Below are 17,065 nucleotides of genomic sequence, written 5' to 3' on the forward strand. Positions count from 1 at the left end.
TCAACTTTCATTGAACAAATATTAAGCAATATGGGTAAAATCATATTGCAGTACATTAATAATCAAGCTAGGAGGTCGCTGATGCCAAACCTCATTACAACCATCAGACTCAAAAGCAAATGCCGCAAGCCTGTGTGCAACATTGTTTCTAGTTCTCACAGCATGTTGGATACGTACTTCTGGCATGCTGGCCATAATTACCAAGCAGTCCTCAACCAGAGCTCCCAGCTCATCCAATTCATGGTCCTTATTAAGGATTAGCTGCACTGCATCTAAACAGTCACTCTCAATAGTGACATGTTGCAGATCTAGTTCCTTAACAAAGTCCAAACCTCGTCTGATAGCTAGCAGTTCTGCTTGCCTTGCAGAGCTCGTATGCTGCTCCGTGTGCGCAAATGCAGCCATAAACTGCCCTTGCGAGTTCCGAAGGACACCCCCAGTTCCACTTCGAGTCAATTGCGGCACAAAGGCCCCATCTACATTCAACTTGGGTCGATTCCTTACTTCCGGTTGCCAGTGTGGATTTTGTTGCTTCAAAGAATCCTGAGGGTTAGCTCTAGCTTTCTGAAAATCTGCTAGCCACGCAAGCGCATGAAGGCGCATGCTTTGAACCGTTTGAGAGCTATTATCCCATAGCATAGTGTTACGATTTTGCCACAGTGCCCAGACCATCATCATTATCTTGTCAAAAGTCTCTCTTCCAAGTCGTAAAGCACACTCAAGAAGCCATTCTTTGAAACTGGCAAAGGATAAGAGAGTATGCTGAACCTGGAGAGAGGGATCAGATAGGAGTTCTACAGCTACGGGGCACTTACAGAAAAGATGCAAGGTATCTTCCCTCCTGTGCCTGCAGAGAAGACAGTTGGTGTCTCCCATATAGCCTTTAGTGCATAACCGATCCCTAGTAGGTAGGAGGTCATTTGCAGCTCTCCAAACACAAATTTGAACCTTTCCCGGGACCCGTGCATTCCAAATCTGCTTCCATAATGGTTGAAAAGGATTTCCATTCGATGAAGAAGCTAAAGTATTCCCCAGAACAGATTGCCGCGCTATCCAATAAGCTGATTTCACAGAGAACCGTCCCCTCCGTTCCGGACTCCAAATGAGTTTGTCAGCAGCATGTTGTCTGCTCAAAGGGATGGCTAGGATCTTGTTAGAGATGTCTGGGAGAAAGAGAGATTGCACTACTTCCACATTCCAAGAACGTCGGTCAGATTGCATAAGGCTAGAGACAAGCTCTAGGTCAGTGTTGCTAGGACGGTGAATGAGATAAGTAGGGCAGTGTGGTATCCACTGGTGTTGCCAAATGTTTATTTGGGATCCATCACCCACTCTCCATCTAGTACCGGCTTGGAGTGTTGGTCTACCATTTAGGATACTACGCCAAGAGAACGAAGGAGAGTCCCCCAACTCAGCCTCCCAAAAGGTACCATTGGGGAAATACCGAGCTTTGTAAACCTGTGCAATGAGAGAGTCCGGTTGGGTTACCAATCTCCAACCTTGCTTGGCCAACATAGCAAGGTTGTAAGCATAAATATTTTTGAAGCCCATGCCTCCCTCTTGCTTGGTGACACAGAGTCGCTCCCAACTCCTCCAATGGATTTTCTTTTTGTAGTTAGTATCACCCCAGAAGAAAGATGCACAAAGTTGATGAATATCATCACAGAGGCTCTTCGGTAATAAGTAGCAATTCATGGCATACAAGGGCATTGATTGAGCAACAGCCTTTATCATGACTTCTTTACCAGCACAACTAAGAATTTTGGATTTCCAGCCCACAAGCTTCTTTGTTATCTTCTCCTTGATGTACAAGAATTTAGCTGTTTTAGATTTACCGACATGAAGAGGTAAACCTAAATACTTGTCATGCTCATCTCGACATTGAACCTCCAAAATAACTGAAAGTTTGGTTTGAATATCACATGACACATTTCTGCTGAACACCACACTACTCTTCTCAAAATTTATTTGCTGTCCCGAGGCTCGAGCATAGATATCCAGAATCCGTCTAACATTAGTGCATTCTCTTTCAGTGGCAGACCCAAAAAACAGACTGTCATCTGCAAAAAAATAAATGATGAAGGATAGGGGCTTGTGGACACATACGTAACCCTTGTATATTGCCAACCTGTACAGCTTTAGTGATTAGAGTTGAGAGTCCCTCAACACAAAGAATAAATAGATAGGGTGATAAAGGATCCCCCTGTCTAATACCTCGAGTCGGAATGATGTCAGAAGAAACTTTCCCATTTATTAAGATAGCATACCTGACAGACATAACACAACTCATGATCATCTCTACCCATTCAATTGCAAAGCCAAGTTTCAACAGCATAGCCCTTAAGAAGGTCCATTCTAAACGATCATACGCCTTGCTGATATCTAACTTCAATGAAAAGAAACCCTCTTCTTGATGTCTGAGTTTATGCATGAAGTGAGCAACCTCATTTGCAACCAAAGAATTATCAGAAATAAGGCGTCCAGGTACATAGGCGCTCTGCAGAGGGGAGATAATACTTGGCAACCATACTTTAAGTCTGTTAGCCACCACCTTCGAACATATTCTATAAATCACATTACAAAGTGCAATAGGACGAAAATGAGTAGCATCAGTTGGTTCCGGTACCTTTGGTATTAAGCAAAGATGTGTGAAGTTTGACTCCTCCCAAGCTTCACCCTTCTCCAAAAAGTTCCGAATAGCCATACATACATCCATTCCAACAATATGCCAATATTTCTGAAAAAAGAAAGGTGACATCCCATCCGGCCCGGGACTCTTTGATGGGTGCATTTGAAAGAGCGCCTTTTTTATTTCCTCATCCGTATAGGGCCGCAAAAGGGCTAAATTCATCTCATCGGTTACCTTTGGAGCAGTAGCTTCCATTATCACTTGAACGGCCTCAGATACCGTGCCTTCAGTTGCAAAAACATGGTTGTAATATTCCATTAGCAGATCATGAATACGTTCAGGCTCAGCTCTCCAAACACCCTGAGCATCATTTAGGCCTTTGATAAAGTTACGACTCCTCCTATTGCTGGCTCTACGATGGAAAAAAGCAGAGTTTCGGTCTCCCTCTTGCAGCCATAAAGAGCGAGATCGTTGTCTCCAATACTTTTCCTGTTGTGCCAGCATCTGGCTATACATAACATGCAATCGTCGTTGTTCCTCATACTGCTCAGGGGAGTATGGTGCCTTCATGAGATCATTTAGTTTCTCCTGCACAACACGCATTTCCACCTTCTGTTTTGCAAACTCAACCCTGTGCCATTGAAGTAGTTCCACACCCGTAGCATGAATTTTTGTACTCAACTGTTGCAAGACATTGCCTGTGAGGGGTTTTGACCAATTCTGTTGGATGATATTATGACACATCTCATTGCCATGCCACATCTCTTCAAATCGAAAACGCTGTGGAGGCCTTGTTTGTCTAGTATTGTCCCGTCTAATCTCAACCAGGAGAGGAACATGGTCCGACTCTAATGGGTTCAACGTTATTACTCTGCTAAAGGGGAAGCAAGTCCGCCACAACATGTTCTGAAAACTTCGATCAAGCCGCTCTTTGGTATACCTGTTCGACCATGTGAATCTACTACCGACAAAACCCATGTCATACAAGCCACTGTTCGTCATTGTTTGCCGGAAGCGGAGCATTGGTGCCACAGCACGCGGAGGACCTCCTGACTTGTCTAAGTTACTCATGATTTCATTGAAATCGCCTGCCATGATCCAGGGCAAGGAACACGGCTCTGCAGCTAAGGATTCAATCATGTCCCAGGTTCGCCGTCTCTCTGTCCGGGAAGCAACCCCGTAGATTCCAGTAAAACGCCACACGACTGGCCCTCCTACCTCCATACTGATGTCAGCGTCAATGTGATTTGGAGAGGATGAACGCAAGCTGGCATGCATGTCTGAGTTCCATAGCAGTGCTACACCCTGAAATGGAGCCTCTTGATCTGAAGAGAAGCATATGTTTCCTGCAAACCCCAGACGCCCAGTAAGGGAGTCAATGATACTTGGTTGCGCTAGGGTTTCTGCTAAAAAAATAAGACTCGGCCTCTTTGCTCTGACCAAATCCACCAAAGCATGCTGAGTTTCTCTGTTCACAATACCGCGACAGTTCCATACTAAGACATTTAAAGACTGCATTGAAGCAGGATAGCAGTTGCTGGAAAGCAACGTGGGCGGCGACGCACAAGGATAGCGGCGCGCTTAGGGTTTTCTTACACTATCATCTGGTAGATTAGTAATGATCCTGGATTATTAAAAAACTTTAACACTCATAAAACAGATAGGGGTAAAATAGTCAATTTATAAAATAAACAGAAAATAGAAAAAAGAAAAAAAAATGTAAAAGTGAGAAGCAGATAAGTATGTGAAAAAAAAAACCACAAACTTCCACAAAAAATTACCAACTCCTATAAAAAAATTAAAAAAATAAAAATATCCACTTTCTGTTTTTAAAAAATATTAATTTTCACACACATACTGTGTGAGGCCTGTCTAGTTTCTTTTAATAAATGAATAAGTAATAAGCTCATGGTCTTCGCAAGACATTATTTGATGCATGGATGTTCTTCTTATCTATCCATTGTCCTAGTTATACTTGTGTGCTCCTTAATCATCTGTAGAATTATTAATCCGAATATTTTCCTCTCCCGTGATCAAAAGTCTTTTAATATATTATAAAATAAAAGAGTAGACTGAATCATAACTGGTCAGTAAACTTTCGACCAAATAATCAATATACGATGGTTGGGCATATCAAACCGAAATACTACCGAATCACACCAGAACCTGTGCGCATACCAAAAATAACTAAAACAGGCCGCTATTAAAAATATGAAAATTACTGTTCGAACTAGCCCGTACCGAACCGAACAAACGGGATGGCCTCAGTTTTCATATTTTAAGTACTGTTTGGGCCTGGCACGTACTGATTTAAATATATATATATATATATATATATATATATATATATATATATATATTATCTTTCTTATCTATGCACTTCTCTCCCTCCCTCCCTCCCCCTTTATTCAACCTCTCTCTTTCAAAAAGTCCAGCACTCTAGACATCACTACCGCATCACTGCACCTCCAGCATCCTCGGCCCACCACCATCTTCAGTCGACCTCGGTCGCACCACGCACAAGGAATGCCTCCTAGATATGTCCCCATCAATTTTGGTTATCTTTGTTAAGATCTGGGTTTTGTCAATTTGTGTATTATGTTGAATGAAAGAAATAGTATCTGCAGGGTCATTTTTTTTTTTTTAATAAATTTTATTTCTTTTGTTGAGATCTGAGTTTGTAAAAGTTGAGATCTTGGTTCGTAAAAATTGATATTTGAGATGTAATTGGATTTCCATAGTCTATGCATTTCTATATTGGTGATGCTGATTTTGCTTGCTTTATTTTTGTTTAGTTGGCTGTAATTCATGGCTAGAGCTAAGAATGCGGTCTAGGTAGATGCTTGAGAGCATGATCAATTTTTTTCAATTAAAAAAAAAAACTTAGATCTAGAAATGGGCCCGGACCCGAACCGAACCCGTTCGGTTTTGGTACCTTCAATACCAACTTTGAAAAATCCGGCCCGTATCGAAATATATTTTCAGTAGGGGCTTAGTATTAGCACAAATAGATCATCGCCAAGACCCAATTCGTGGAACCAACCACCCAACTAGTAACCGTTGAAAGGGGTCGCAGCAACCGGAAAACCCCGACCACCATGTTAAGTCACCATACCACACTTGCACCAAAATCACACCATAAAAGCAACCACCACTTGAGGTACGTCCGACCCTATAATGACACCAACAGGAGTGGTGACATTGATGCAAGCCTACGTCGGTAACTTTCTATGTCTTCAAAGGCAACAGGAGCTACCACCTTCAAAAGTCTTGAATCAACAACAATGGCTTGAAACCCTAAGAAACCCGCAATCACATAATCACCTACCAGTGAGAGATTCAGGACACTCAAAATCTCAAATTGAAACAAGTTAATAAATGAACTACAAGATTACACTTTCCAAGACAAATACATTGTAATTAGCTTAAGAGGTATAAAGTAGGTAGGGAAATGACAAATTTTAATTTCAAATTCTAAGAGCATCTCCAATGGCTTTGTTATTTGGCTTTAGTCAAATTTGAATTTGACATATGACATGGCAAATTTGATATAGCAACATTTTGACAATTTTTAGCTCCAATGGAGATGTCAAATTTGAATATTACTTAATATATAAAATTCTATTTATGTTGTTTTTCCTTCTTTTTTTTTTTATCTTGTAATCTAAGATCATACAATGAATGGTTCCATTTAAGATCTGCATGAAGAGATTATGAGAAAAGAGATGCAATTGAGATTATGAGAATACATCAAGATGGGAATACATAGCAGGAAACAGAAACAGAAACAGCAAAAAAAAAGTAGCAGTCAACTAGCAACAAACAGAAACAGCTTGAATTTGATAGCAACAAACTGATATATAGCAACAAACTGATACAAACTCGTCTTCCCAGCAACAAACTGATATATAGCAACAAACTGATACAAACTCGAGATCCCAGCAAAAACCGCTAAACGTCAATCGAACTGAGCAAAAACCATGCACATCTAGTGAGGCATTTAACTCATCTGCAGAAAAAGAACATAAAAATCAATGCAGCTTAGTGAGGCATTTAACTCAAGAACATAAAAATCAATGTTGTATGGTCCTGCACGTCTAATTACAAAACCAGCAACTCAAAACAAGAAAACAAATTGAAAGAACCAGATTGTAAGCTACTGACTACCAAATTGAAAGAACCTGGATCATACAATCAGTAGCCTGGAGTTAAGGGTATGCAAGAGGTCACTTGGATCATACATTATTGTACTTATCAAAATAAAAGGGACTCTAGACACTTAAAATGAGACATCAGATGCACGCATGCTGCATCAAATACACTAATCAAGCATAAAGTACACCTACTAATTAAAGAAGATAAGAGCACACATGGGAACAACATTAGTTTTGTTAAAGGAAGTACAGCATCAGTAAATCATTGCAAACTGCCAGGAATCAAAAAAATTGATTATATTCTGGGCAGCATATCAATTAAACAAACTAGTTTAAGCCTATTAAGTATATCAATCAAAGGTTCAGCTCCAAGCCTCCATCAAATCAGTGCCTAACTAGTTGAATCATTTAATCAAAGTTTTACAATTCTATGATTCCAATCAAACAAAATCTGGGCAGCATATTCAAAGTTTCATAATCCTATTCAAAGTTTGATAATGGGATTCAAAATTTCATAATCCAATCACTCATTCAAATATGAAGACTCTCAAATGAAATCTGGGCAGCAAATTTGAAGACTATCAAAACAAAATCTAGGCAAGGAGTCAATGATACAGAACTTCTGAATCAATTTCTTTTGCTGCAATCTGTAAAATAATGAAAAGCAAAAACCAAACCATTCGTCTATAGGCTAATTTGATTGAATTAAGCAACAGAAGTACTCAGTTGTAACAATCAACAATCACATATTCACAAAGCCTTTGAAAAGCAAAGCCTAAGTCTTGAATCACTCATTCAAAGTGCGAAAATCACATTCATATCATACCTTCAAATCATTTGCTGCCAATCGAACTCCCATAATCCAAATCTCTTGCTCGGTTGCTCCAAGTCTCCAACTCGAATTCCAAGTGAGAAAAGAATCTCCTTTAAAGCCAAATTCTTGAGAAAACTAATGGGTTGTAAGAGATTTTTATCATTTTTCTGGGTTAGGGTCGAATTTGCTGAGTTTTGGAAGTGCGAAGGCTGAAATCGGTTCTGGGTGAGATGAAGGAAGAAAGAAGCGAGAATGAAGGAGAGAGACGCACTGAGAAACAATAAAAAAAATAAAAGACAGAAGGAGAAGACGCTGTCAAATTTGACAGAGGAGAGGCCAATGTCAAATCCACGTGGATAAGGCATATCCGTTGGAGAACAATTTGGACCTTCAAAAGTATTGGTTGGAAGGCCAGGTGGCAAAAGACCAATCTGTTGGAGATGGTCTAATACACATACGTATATTGAATTAATTGGATACACACACACTTATATATTGAATTAGTTTTGTCTACCTTGTCTTTCAGTGACAAATTTACTTCATGAATGAAGGATTTTCCCCATATAGTACTGTTGAAACTCTACCATTGTGTAAAGCGCAATTCTTACCTGGATAACTTCAAAATTTTTGGCGCTAGAAGGACATATTGCTGAATATTCTTACCTGGATAACTTCAAGTTTCTGAAATTTGCTAGATTTTACTCTGAATGGCTTGGAGAGGAACTTAAATAAAGCAATTTGAGTTCAGTTTAATCAGTCCTAACAATATAGCAAATGAGCGATCTGGATTGAATAGCAAATGAGCAGATTGAATAGCAATCTGGGTTGGCAGTTCAAGAAGAATCAAAGAACAACCGGCAAAACTACATAGGAAACCATATTTTAACTTATTTTCAAAAGGTAACTGAAGACCATTTTTGCAAATATGCATGCTGCTGCGTTGGCATAGGCAACCTGGGATCGAACCACCTCGTTCCTTCTTCTTCTTTTTTTTGTTTTTTTTTTTGTCTTTCTAAATGTACCCAGCAAATATCTAAATACACCCAGCACTTAAAATATTGTCCTATAACTTCCAACTTTACCCTTGCTTTGATTTACAAACCCAGCAACAATATCCAAGAGACGTAGAAGACAATGGGCTACTTACTGCTTCATTGAGTTCAATACTCCTCTGGAATCCGAACTTGCCAGGGAGAAGACTCATGGATACAAGTTGGACAGATCACACATTTTTGCTGTCTCACTTAATGATTTGCTTTTTCATTCTTTTCATTTTTGTTTGTTTGCACGTGCTCAGCATACCTCATGATTTTGGATTTGGGAAGCAGCTCTTGCATTTGCATTATTGTACCTTGATTTTATAAGAACTTCACACAATACTTTCAGCAATCAATATGAATGGACTGATGTAAACTTTGTTGCATCTCTTTGGCAGCTTGCTATGACTCTTACAGAAACAACATGGAGGAGAATACGAGCTTGATTTTTGTTGCTTTCGTTGAAAACTTTTCTTTATTGTTGTACAAAGAGACACAAATTTGGAGCTCTTCACAGCATCTTGCGTTTTTTTTGCTGGGTTTTTAGCTGGGTGTATTTTACTTAAGGGTAAATTTGGAAAATTTAATATAATATTCTAGGGCTGGGTATGTTAAGATATTTGCTGGGTACATTTAGAAACACCCTTTTTTTTTCTTTTCCATTTTTTGTATTTTTACTCTATATTTGTTAGTTTGTTAGTTTTTGTTCTCGTATCGACAATATTAGTGATCTAAAAATAAATTGAATTTTCTAGTAAACTTTGAATTTATTAAATTTTATTTATAAATTTAACATTTAAGTGTTTAGAAAAATTAATTTTTTTTTAGTTGAATGGTGTTAGACTTTATTGATAACTAATAAACAGATTAAGGAATACATTTTTCAGATTCTATTACATCTTGAATGAAGGAAGGAATATTAGACCAAAAGAAAGCTTGATCAAAATCTGCAGCATGAGCTGCCAATTTGTGCGCAGCCATGTTTTGCCTCTCTTCTAGCATGAATAATTCTAACTTGGTTCACCTCGTTCAAATCTTGTCTGAGGTCCTCATATAACCTTCCAAGAATAGAATAATTCTGCAGCTCCTCCTGACACACTTGTTGCTTCAAAACCAAACAATCAGTCTCCAAAATTACTGGACATAGACCATGTTCCATCGCATAACCAAATGCTTCCTTACAAGCCAAGAGCTCGACATGTTCAGCAGACTGAACTCGAGTAACTACCTTCCCCATTGCTCCCAAAAAAGTCCCTTGAGAGTCACGGACTAAGAAACCAATTGCTGCTTTGCCAGAGCTCGGACTAAAAGCTCCATCAAAATTCACCTTCAACCAACCCACAGGAGGGCACTGCCACTTCAAAATTTTCCTAGTTCCCTGAGAACCATGTAATTTTGTATTGTGAAAAACAAAGTTACTCAGTCTGACAGAAGACATGAGAGCTATATCACAAGCTAAAGTGATTTTGTTTTCCCATACCCTATCATTCCTTTCTTTCCAAATTCCCCAAATAAAATGCAACAGTTGATCAAAGTCTGTTTTTGATAACTTCCCAACACACAAATTCAACCAATTAAGAGCATCCATCTGATGAACTGTTGCAATTTACAAATTGGTAGACAGCACTTCTCTAGTGAAAGCACAATCTCTGGTAAGATGAATAATTGTCTCCACCTCATTGCAAAAAACACAACTCTGAGATTCTAAAATAACATTCTTTGATGCCAATCTGTCTAGAGTAGGCAGAATATTATGACAAATCCTCCAAGCATTAACCTTTGCCGTGCTAGGGATTTTGGCATGCCAAATGTTCTTCCACACTCTATGATTACTCACAACAGAAGGAGAAAAAGTAGATGCAGTTTTAGAGAAAGCATGACGATATGCAGATTTGACAGTAAACATACCTTGTTTCCCCAAATGCCAAGTCAATCTATCATCCGGACTTCTAGCACTCATAGGAATTGCTAGAATAGCTTCTGCATCTGAGTGTATAAAAGTGGAACGAATTTTATACTCATCCCAAGAATTAGGAGGAATAATCAACTCACTCACCTTGGCCAAATTATCTTGCACCGGTCCCAACAGCTGTGGTTTATGAGTAATAGTATTAGGAATCCAAGAATCCCGCAACATGAGAACATTATTTCCATTCCCAATTTGCCAATGAGCACCTCAAATCAATAAATTTCGAGTAGAAAAAATGCTACGCCAAGAATAAGAAGGAGTAGCATGTTCTTCTGCATTCCAAAAAGAACCATTAGGATAATATCTAGCTTTGTACAATTGTGCCATAAGGGTATCCGGGTTAGAGACAACCCGCCAAGCTTGCTTCGCCAACATCGAAGAATTAAATTCTGATAAGCTCCGAAAACCCAAGCCACCCTCTTCCTTGGCATGACACAAATCATCCCATTTCTTCCAATGTATTTTACGTTTATCATCTGTACTCCCCCACCAAAATCTAGCACACATCTGCTCAAGATCTTCACAAAAATTCTTTGTCAATTGAAACACACTCATAGCATAATTAGGGAGAGCTTGAGCCACCACCCTGATCAAAATATCCTTACCAGCACCACTCAACATCTTGTCTTGCCAATGCTTCAGTTTTTCAGCTAACCGCTCCTTTATATAAAGGAAGGTAGCTGTTTTCTTGCGTCCTATGTAAGTAGGAAGACCTAAGTATCTCTCATGGGACTCCACCACTTCAACACCCAACAAATTAGCTACTCTATCTTGCTCACAATCTGCAACATTCTTACTAAACACAACAGAGCTTTTATGAAAGTTAACCACCTGACCTGAAGCCCTTCCATATGTTTGTATAACTCTTTGATCTGAAAACAAGCTTCCGGAGTAGCTTGAGCATATAGCATACTATCGTCTGCAAATAACAAATGATTGACAGATGGTGCTCCTGAGCAAATAGCAATACCAGGTAATAACCCCAACCGTTGCTTTTGTTGTAACAATGCCAAGAAGCCTTCTGCACCAATAAGGAACAGATAGGGTGATAATGGATCCCCTTGTCTCAAACCCCTAGTTGGAATAACCAGGCCTCTAGGCTTCCCTCTAACCAGAAAAGAGTACCTCACAGAGCAAACACATTGCATAACAACATCTATCCATGTAGAAGCAAAGCCAAATCTCACTACTAGAATTTTGGTCTTAGACATCACGACAATTACATCGGTGAGGAATTCACGCGATGTAAAAAAAGGTCATTAACATCGATTCCTCAAATTCCGATTTATATGTATATAATTGATACCATTTATTACTGTTGACCGATGTCTACAATTTGATTATGAAACTTTAAAAAATGCGGAAAAAATTAAGTTAAAATTTTTGACACGCGGGGAACAAAATTTCCATTCCACCCGCACTTCGTCAGTTTTCCCACTTCTATCTCACTCACTCACTTTTATCTCCCAATTTTCACACTCCCTCTTCCTCGGAGCCCTAGCTCTTTCCTCCTTCCTCTTCCGCTATCTTTCCACGGCAACCACCGCCTCCCTCTTCGGTCTCTCCTTGATTAACGGCCTTCTCCCTCTCGCCGGCACCATCACCTCTGCCTGCAAGCTCTCTCTCTCTCTCACTCTCTCACTCACATATATTTTTGTGGCTCATCTCGGAGGTGCAACCTGGTGTTGACTCATCGGAGGAAGGCGAAGAACATGGTGGCGACGGTGAGTCCACCCCGGTGGTCGGAGATCGGTGACGGAGGAGACAGAGTCCTCCAGATCTACTTTCTCTCTCCTCCCTCTCTATCTTGTCTGTGCTTTTCTTTCTTCTCTAATGAACTAGACGAATCCAGTAGCTAACCAAGCTTGGATGGGATGCGGATTTGAAATGTAGAGGAAATTTATGATGTGCCATTTTATTTTTTTGATGATTTGGGAGCTGAATTTTTGATGTTTGAGGTTATGTTTTGTTGCAGAGATGAGTGAGTCGGCGAAGGTTTTGTACATAGTGGTGGTGGATGGTGAGGATGATTTGTTGGGTTGTTTGTGATTGATTGGTTCACTGTTGAATCCCAAGGTTTGAGATTTTTTGTTATCTGGGTTTTGTTCTTCTTCTGTTAAAGTATGAATTATTTTGGTGAGAAGTTTGCTGGGTACTTGAATCATGGTGTGGTTGATTGGTTCAGTTGTATTTCTATACATGGTCAGCGATTATTTGAATTGAAAATTTTGCATCTGGGCTGGTTTGATTTTATTTGTTGTTTTATATAATGGGTTTATGATCAGATTTACTTGGAATATATTAAGCATGATGGTAGCTTTCGATCACTTGCTTTATCTTTCTTATATCCCAAAAATTACAATATAACATTAGTGGATACAATCGGTGTGCCCCAGTTTTCTGCATATTTTAATTTCAACCCACAAGTAGTGTTACGTCCCGAACTTAGAATTAACGATTTACTCACTATTTGAACGGTAATTGTCGAATACTTTCAATTTTTACTTTTTATCGATATTTTAGTGGCCCTAAAAGGTTGACTTTTGTTCGGGGCCGTTTATGAGAAAATTTCTTTCATGAAAGTTATAGAGGACTTTAAACCGAGCACGTGCATATGTGGTGCGTAAAAATTGGACTTAGTATGAGAAAGTTATGGCCGAAAATGTAAAGGTTACTGTTCATGGTAATTAATATATATATGGAAGTTACTGTTGGTAGATTTCCATTTTCGGAAATTCTACCTAGCTAGCCCGGTAACTCTCTCTTCTTCTTCCCCGACTCTTCCTCCCCTTCGGCCCTGATTTTCTGCCTTCGATTTCTTTCCCCTCCGGCCGACCCACGACGAAATCCGGACCTCCCCAAGCTCGTCTCCTTCCCCTTGTTGCATATGTGGCGGTGTTTTGTAGAGTTTTGGCCGGAGGAGCTCGATTTTGAGCTGGGAAGGTTACTGTAGCAATTTGTGGCTTTCGTTGATTTCCGGCAATTCCGGCCACCTCCGTTCACCAGGTTAACGTTGAAGGTCGGGTTTTTGCTAAAGATCATTTCCCCTAAGGTCTTGCATTCCAATTTGCTGTGTGGAGGCCGAATCGACAAATTCAATCCCTAAGGTTCCTGAGTTTTTTGGGTTTTCTTCACCGGCCGGATTCGACTATTTTAAGGTAAAATTTGGGTGTGTTGTAGTTGAGAAAAACGATCAGTGTGTTGAGTTGTTGTTGTACATGGAATTTGGAAGCCGGTTGTGGAGGTTGGTACCGGCGCGTGGGTGCCACGCGCCGCCACTGTTGGTGGCGCATGAGACGGTGTTTGGCAGGTCTTTAACTTCTGTTGTTGAGCTAAATAATCAATTATACATTTAGTTTCATAATTGCAGCTTTGGGATAGAATTGGAGAAGAGTGAGTATGGATTTCGATGTTTGTTCAAGGGTGGAAATTGTTAATTAAATTACAAGGAATCCATTCATCGGATTTCCTTGATTCTGCCCTAAAGCTCATACATTAAGGGAATGACATTAGTGAAGAAGTTTGGGAGGTTTTGGGCATATAAAGACAATGTTAGGGTTTGGTTTTTATTTATCGTAATTTAGTTTTCCATCCAGTAATTATGGGTTTACGAACGTTATATTGTACAGGACCTGAGGAGGATTCCCTCGAGGAGGGTTCGGATCGACGGCAGGCTTAGCCGTACACTGTGAGTGGACTTTTGTTTTTAAATAATGATGGATGCATTTACTTCGCAATTACTGATTTGTTTAATTATCGTTTTATTTATCGAGCATTTAAATTTGGTTTTGTTTATAAATGGTTATATTTGGAATTGTATTTATGATTTGCATTCGGGAATATGATTTTGATTATGGAGATTATGATTTATGTGATTTCAACAAATTATTTTCCAAAGTATTTTTGGAATTTAAGATTATAATTCTATTCGACGATTTTAAGATTTTAGGGAATATTATTGGAAATGGGATTTCTCGAGGGAATTATTTTATATATTATTCCTCGCTTATTTATTATGATTTCGAGAATATTTTTGGCGTGCGGGGTCACGTCATTGGCATATGTATTTTCTTGTGAGGTGTTGGGGAAGCCTCATTGATTTTCAGTTTTTGTATGGATTTTAACCCACCATACCTGGGTCGTCATATTTATTGCTAGCTAGCCTATTAGTACTCCTCCCTGCTTACTATGTGTTTGTGGGTGAGTAAGAGCAGAGCATGGGATGCTCCAGAGTGTGGGACACTCCGACCCGAGCCTGGGAGGCTCCCTTCTTTCGTATGGTGAAATTTCTTCCCCATACTTTATCGTTATTTGACTAGCGGGGCTAGTCCGATTTCTTTTAACCAGCGGGGCTGGTATGTTTTTCACGAGTTTTGAGTTTAAAGAAATATGTTTTATAAACGTTGCATGCATCGAGATTTTATAAATTTAAATTTGTGGGAAAGTATAAACTTTTCTTCCGTTATGCTTATTTATTTTGTCCACTCACGCTAACGTTTTTATGTACTTTCCCCCTGGGCCCTTTGGTTTCAATTGCCCAGATCGCAGCGTTGCTGACCGGCTTAGGAGTGGAGGCTAGCACCACCTTTGCTATCTATCCTCAGTAGGTTATTTATTAACTTACCTTATGTATCATATTTCGAGTGTGTTCTAGAGATTGCTCTGAGTACCTTAAAAGGTTGGATTTATACATTTGTATAATTATGAGTGTAAGGGAGTTGTATAATATTGGAGAAGTTGAAAGATTAGATTTGCTGGGTTGTAATTTATATAAGCGGTTATGTTTGTGTAGTATGGTGTTTATATTTGGAAATTGGCGGATTGTTGCTAGGAAGCAGGGTGGCTTCAAGCATTGAAATTTATTATACATAGAAGTGTTATAAGCAGGTTTAGGGTTGTCCACTTTTAGGGGAAGTTCTGTCGAATTTTTCCGAAAAGTGGGCCCCGCAGGTCCATCTTGGAGTTAGGAGGGTAATTCCGGGGTGGGTCCTGACAAGTAGTCTATATTAGCTATATATTTTTGGTGTATATTCATTTACTTCACAGGTTTGCACATTCCATCTGGTTGTAAAAAGTGCTACATCATTGTTTGGCGATAAGGATCCTGTAAAATTGGAAACAGAATCTATGCTCAACGATCTTATAAGGTAGCTGCTATTCCTTGTCATTCCATGCTAGTGTACATTTTAGGTCTGACATGTTTTCAGTTTCAAGGATCGGTAGAAAAATGATATGTTATCCTTCATGTTATTTTTAATCTTCTTAAGCCAGTTATCGTGTCAAGACTTAAAATATGTACTTGATCATCAGTACCTTTCTTTTGTTTGCAAACAAAATGTTTGGATACAACATTTCTCATATCATCTTAAGAGAATAGAGGAGGGAAACATAAATGATTTGCTCAATCATGCATTATTTAAGTATTATAGAACTTTTTTTTTTCCTCTTCCTTTTATCTATCTCTCAGGTCTTAAAAGTGGTCTAGATTCCAATGCATTGGAATATATTAATTTATAACTATTGTCTTTTTTATTTATTTTATATTTTATTTTATTTTTATAGTAGTGATTTCTTTACGGGGGCATTTCCAGGGCTTAGTGATATGGTGCACTGAAATATTTGCATTTCTTATGGCATTCGATAAGAATATGAAGTTCAGGGCTCGAAGGCTTGAGGCTTTGTTTTGATAACAAAGACATGTAGAAATTTGACTATTAAAGTCAAAATGATTTCCCCTGGCGGCCTGGCCCATGTACTAGGCACTAGCTTCGCTCAATAGAAGCTACCATAGTGGCCTTGAGAAAGGAGTTTCTCCTGAATTGGAGAGCTGGGATAAATTGGCATTTGAATTGTAAATATCATGTTTAGCTGTGTTCTTTTCCTCGTTTTTGGGCACACTTCTGTGTAAGACAAAGAAAACTTGCAGTCTGTTGTACTTTGTATCTGTGTAAGACAAAGAAAACTTGCAGCTGTCGATAATCACCTTTAAGCTTTCCCTCACTTCTTTCTCGTCATAAGGTTGTCTAACATTCTTTTCAAATAGGTTCCTGGGAAGATAAATCTTGTACTGGAGTACTGCAGAGGAGGTGATCTTTCTATGTACATTCAACGCCATGGAAAAGTACCTGAAGCTCTTGCAAAGCACTTCATGCAGCGGCTAGGTTTTTTTCATCTGTCCATTTAGTTTCCAATTTTCCATTAATTTGGGTCTCTTGGCACCCTTATTTTAAACTCTTGACCTTGTTGTTTGATATGGATCTCCTACTTTTTGTAATAGTCTTTGTTGAGTTACATTGTTAAAGTGTGCTGACTCAATATTTCATGACTTAACGTTGATTCCTGAGTGTAGAAAGATCCACATGTTTGTCTATAATTGACCATAATCTTGAGAACTTTTCCAACCCGAACATAAATGTGGTAGGGTTTCTTTAGTGTAAATTCCTTGTTTGCTTGCACACTCTC

General features: G+C 39.1%; 1 protein-coding gene and 2 long non-coding RNA genes across 3 annotated transcripts; 1 reads left to right on the forward strand and 2 right to left on the reverse strand.

Moving 5' to 3' along the window:
• Nucleotides 1-21: 21 nt before the first annotated feature.
• Nucleotides 22-4,147, reverse strand: LOC133711764 (uncharacterized). Its single transcript, XM_062137859.1, has 2 exons — nucleotides 2,215-4,147; nucleotides 22-2,060 (listed from the first exon to the last, which is right to left on the reverse strand). Exons 1-2 carry the CDS (start codon nucleotides 4,145-4,147, stop codon nucleotides 22-24), a joined length of 3,972 nt encoding a protein of 1,323 aa, XP_061993843.1.
• Nucleotides 4,148-6,340: 2,193 nt separating this feature from the next.
• On the reverse strand, nucleotides 6,341-8,089 carry LOC133709982 (uncharacterized). The gene is made up of 2 exons (XR_009846416.1): nucleotides 7,610-8,089; nucleotides 6,341-6,638 (listed from the first exon to the last, which is right to left on the reverse strand). It is a non-coding gene; the product is annotated as an uncharacterized LOC133709982 (long non-coding RNA).
• A 6,139-nt stretch (nucleotides 8,090-14,228) lies between these two features.
• Nucleotides 14,229-15,394, forward strand: LOC133708061 (uncharacterized). Its single transcript, XR_009845547.1, has 2 exons — nucleotides 14,229-14,291; nucleotides 15,145-15,394. It is a non-coding gene; the product is annotated as an uncharacterized LOC133708061 (long non-coding RNA).
• The last annotated feature ends 1,671 nt before the right edge of the window (nucleotides 15,395-17,065 follow it).

Source organism: Rosa rugosa, chromosome 5 (assembly GCF_958449725.1).
Source record: "Rosa rugosa chromosome 5, drRosRugo1.1, whole genome shotgun sequence".
Lineage (NCBI taxonomy): Eukaryota > Viridiplantae > Streptophyta > Magnoliopsida > Rosales > Rosaceae > Rosa > Rosa rugosa.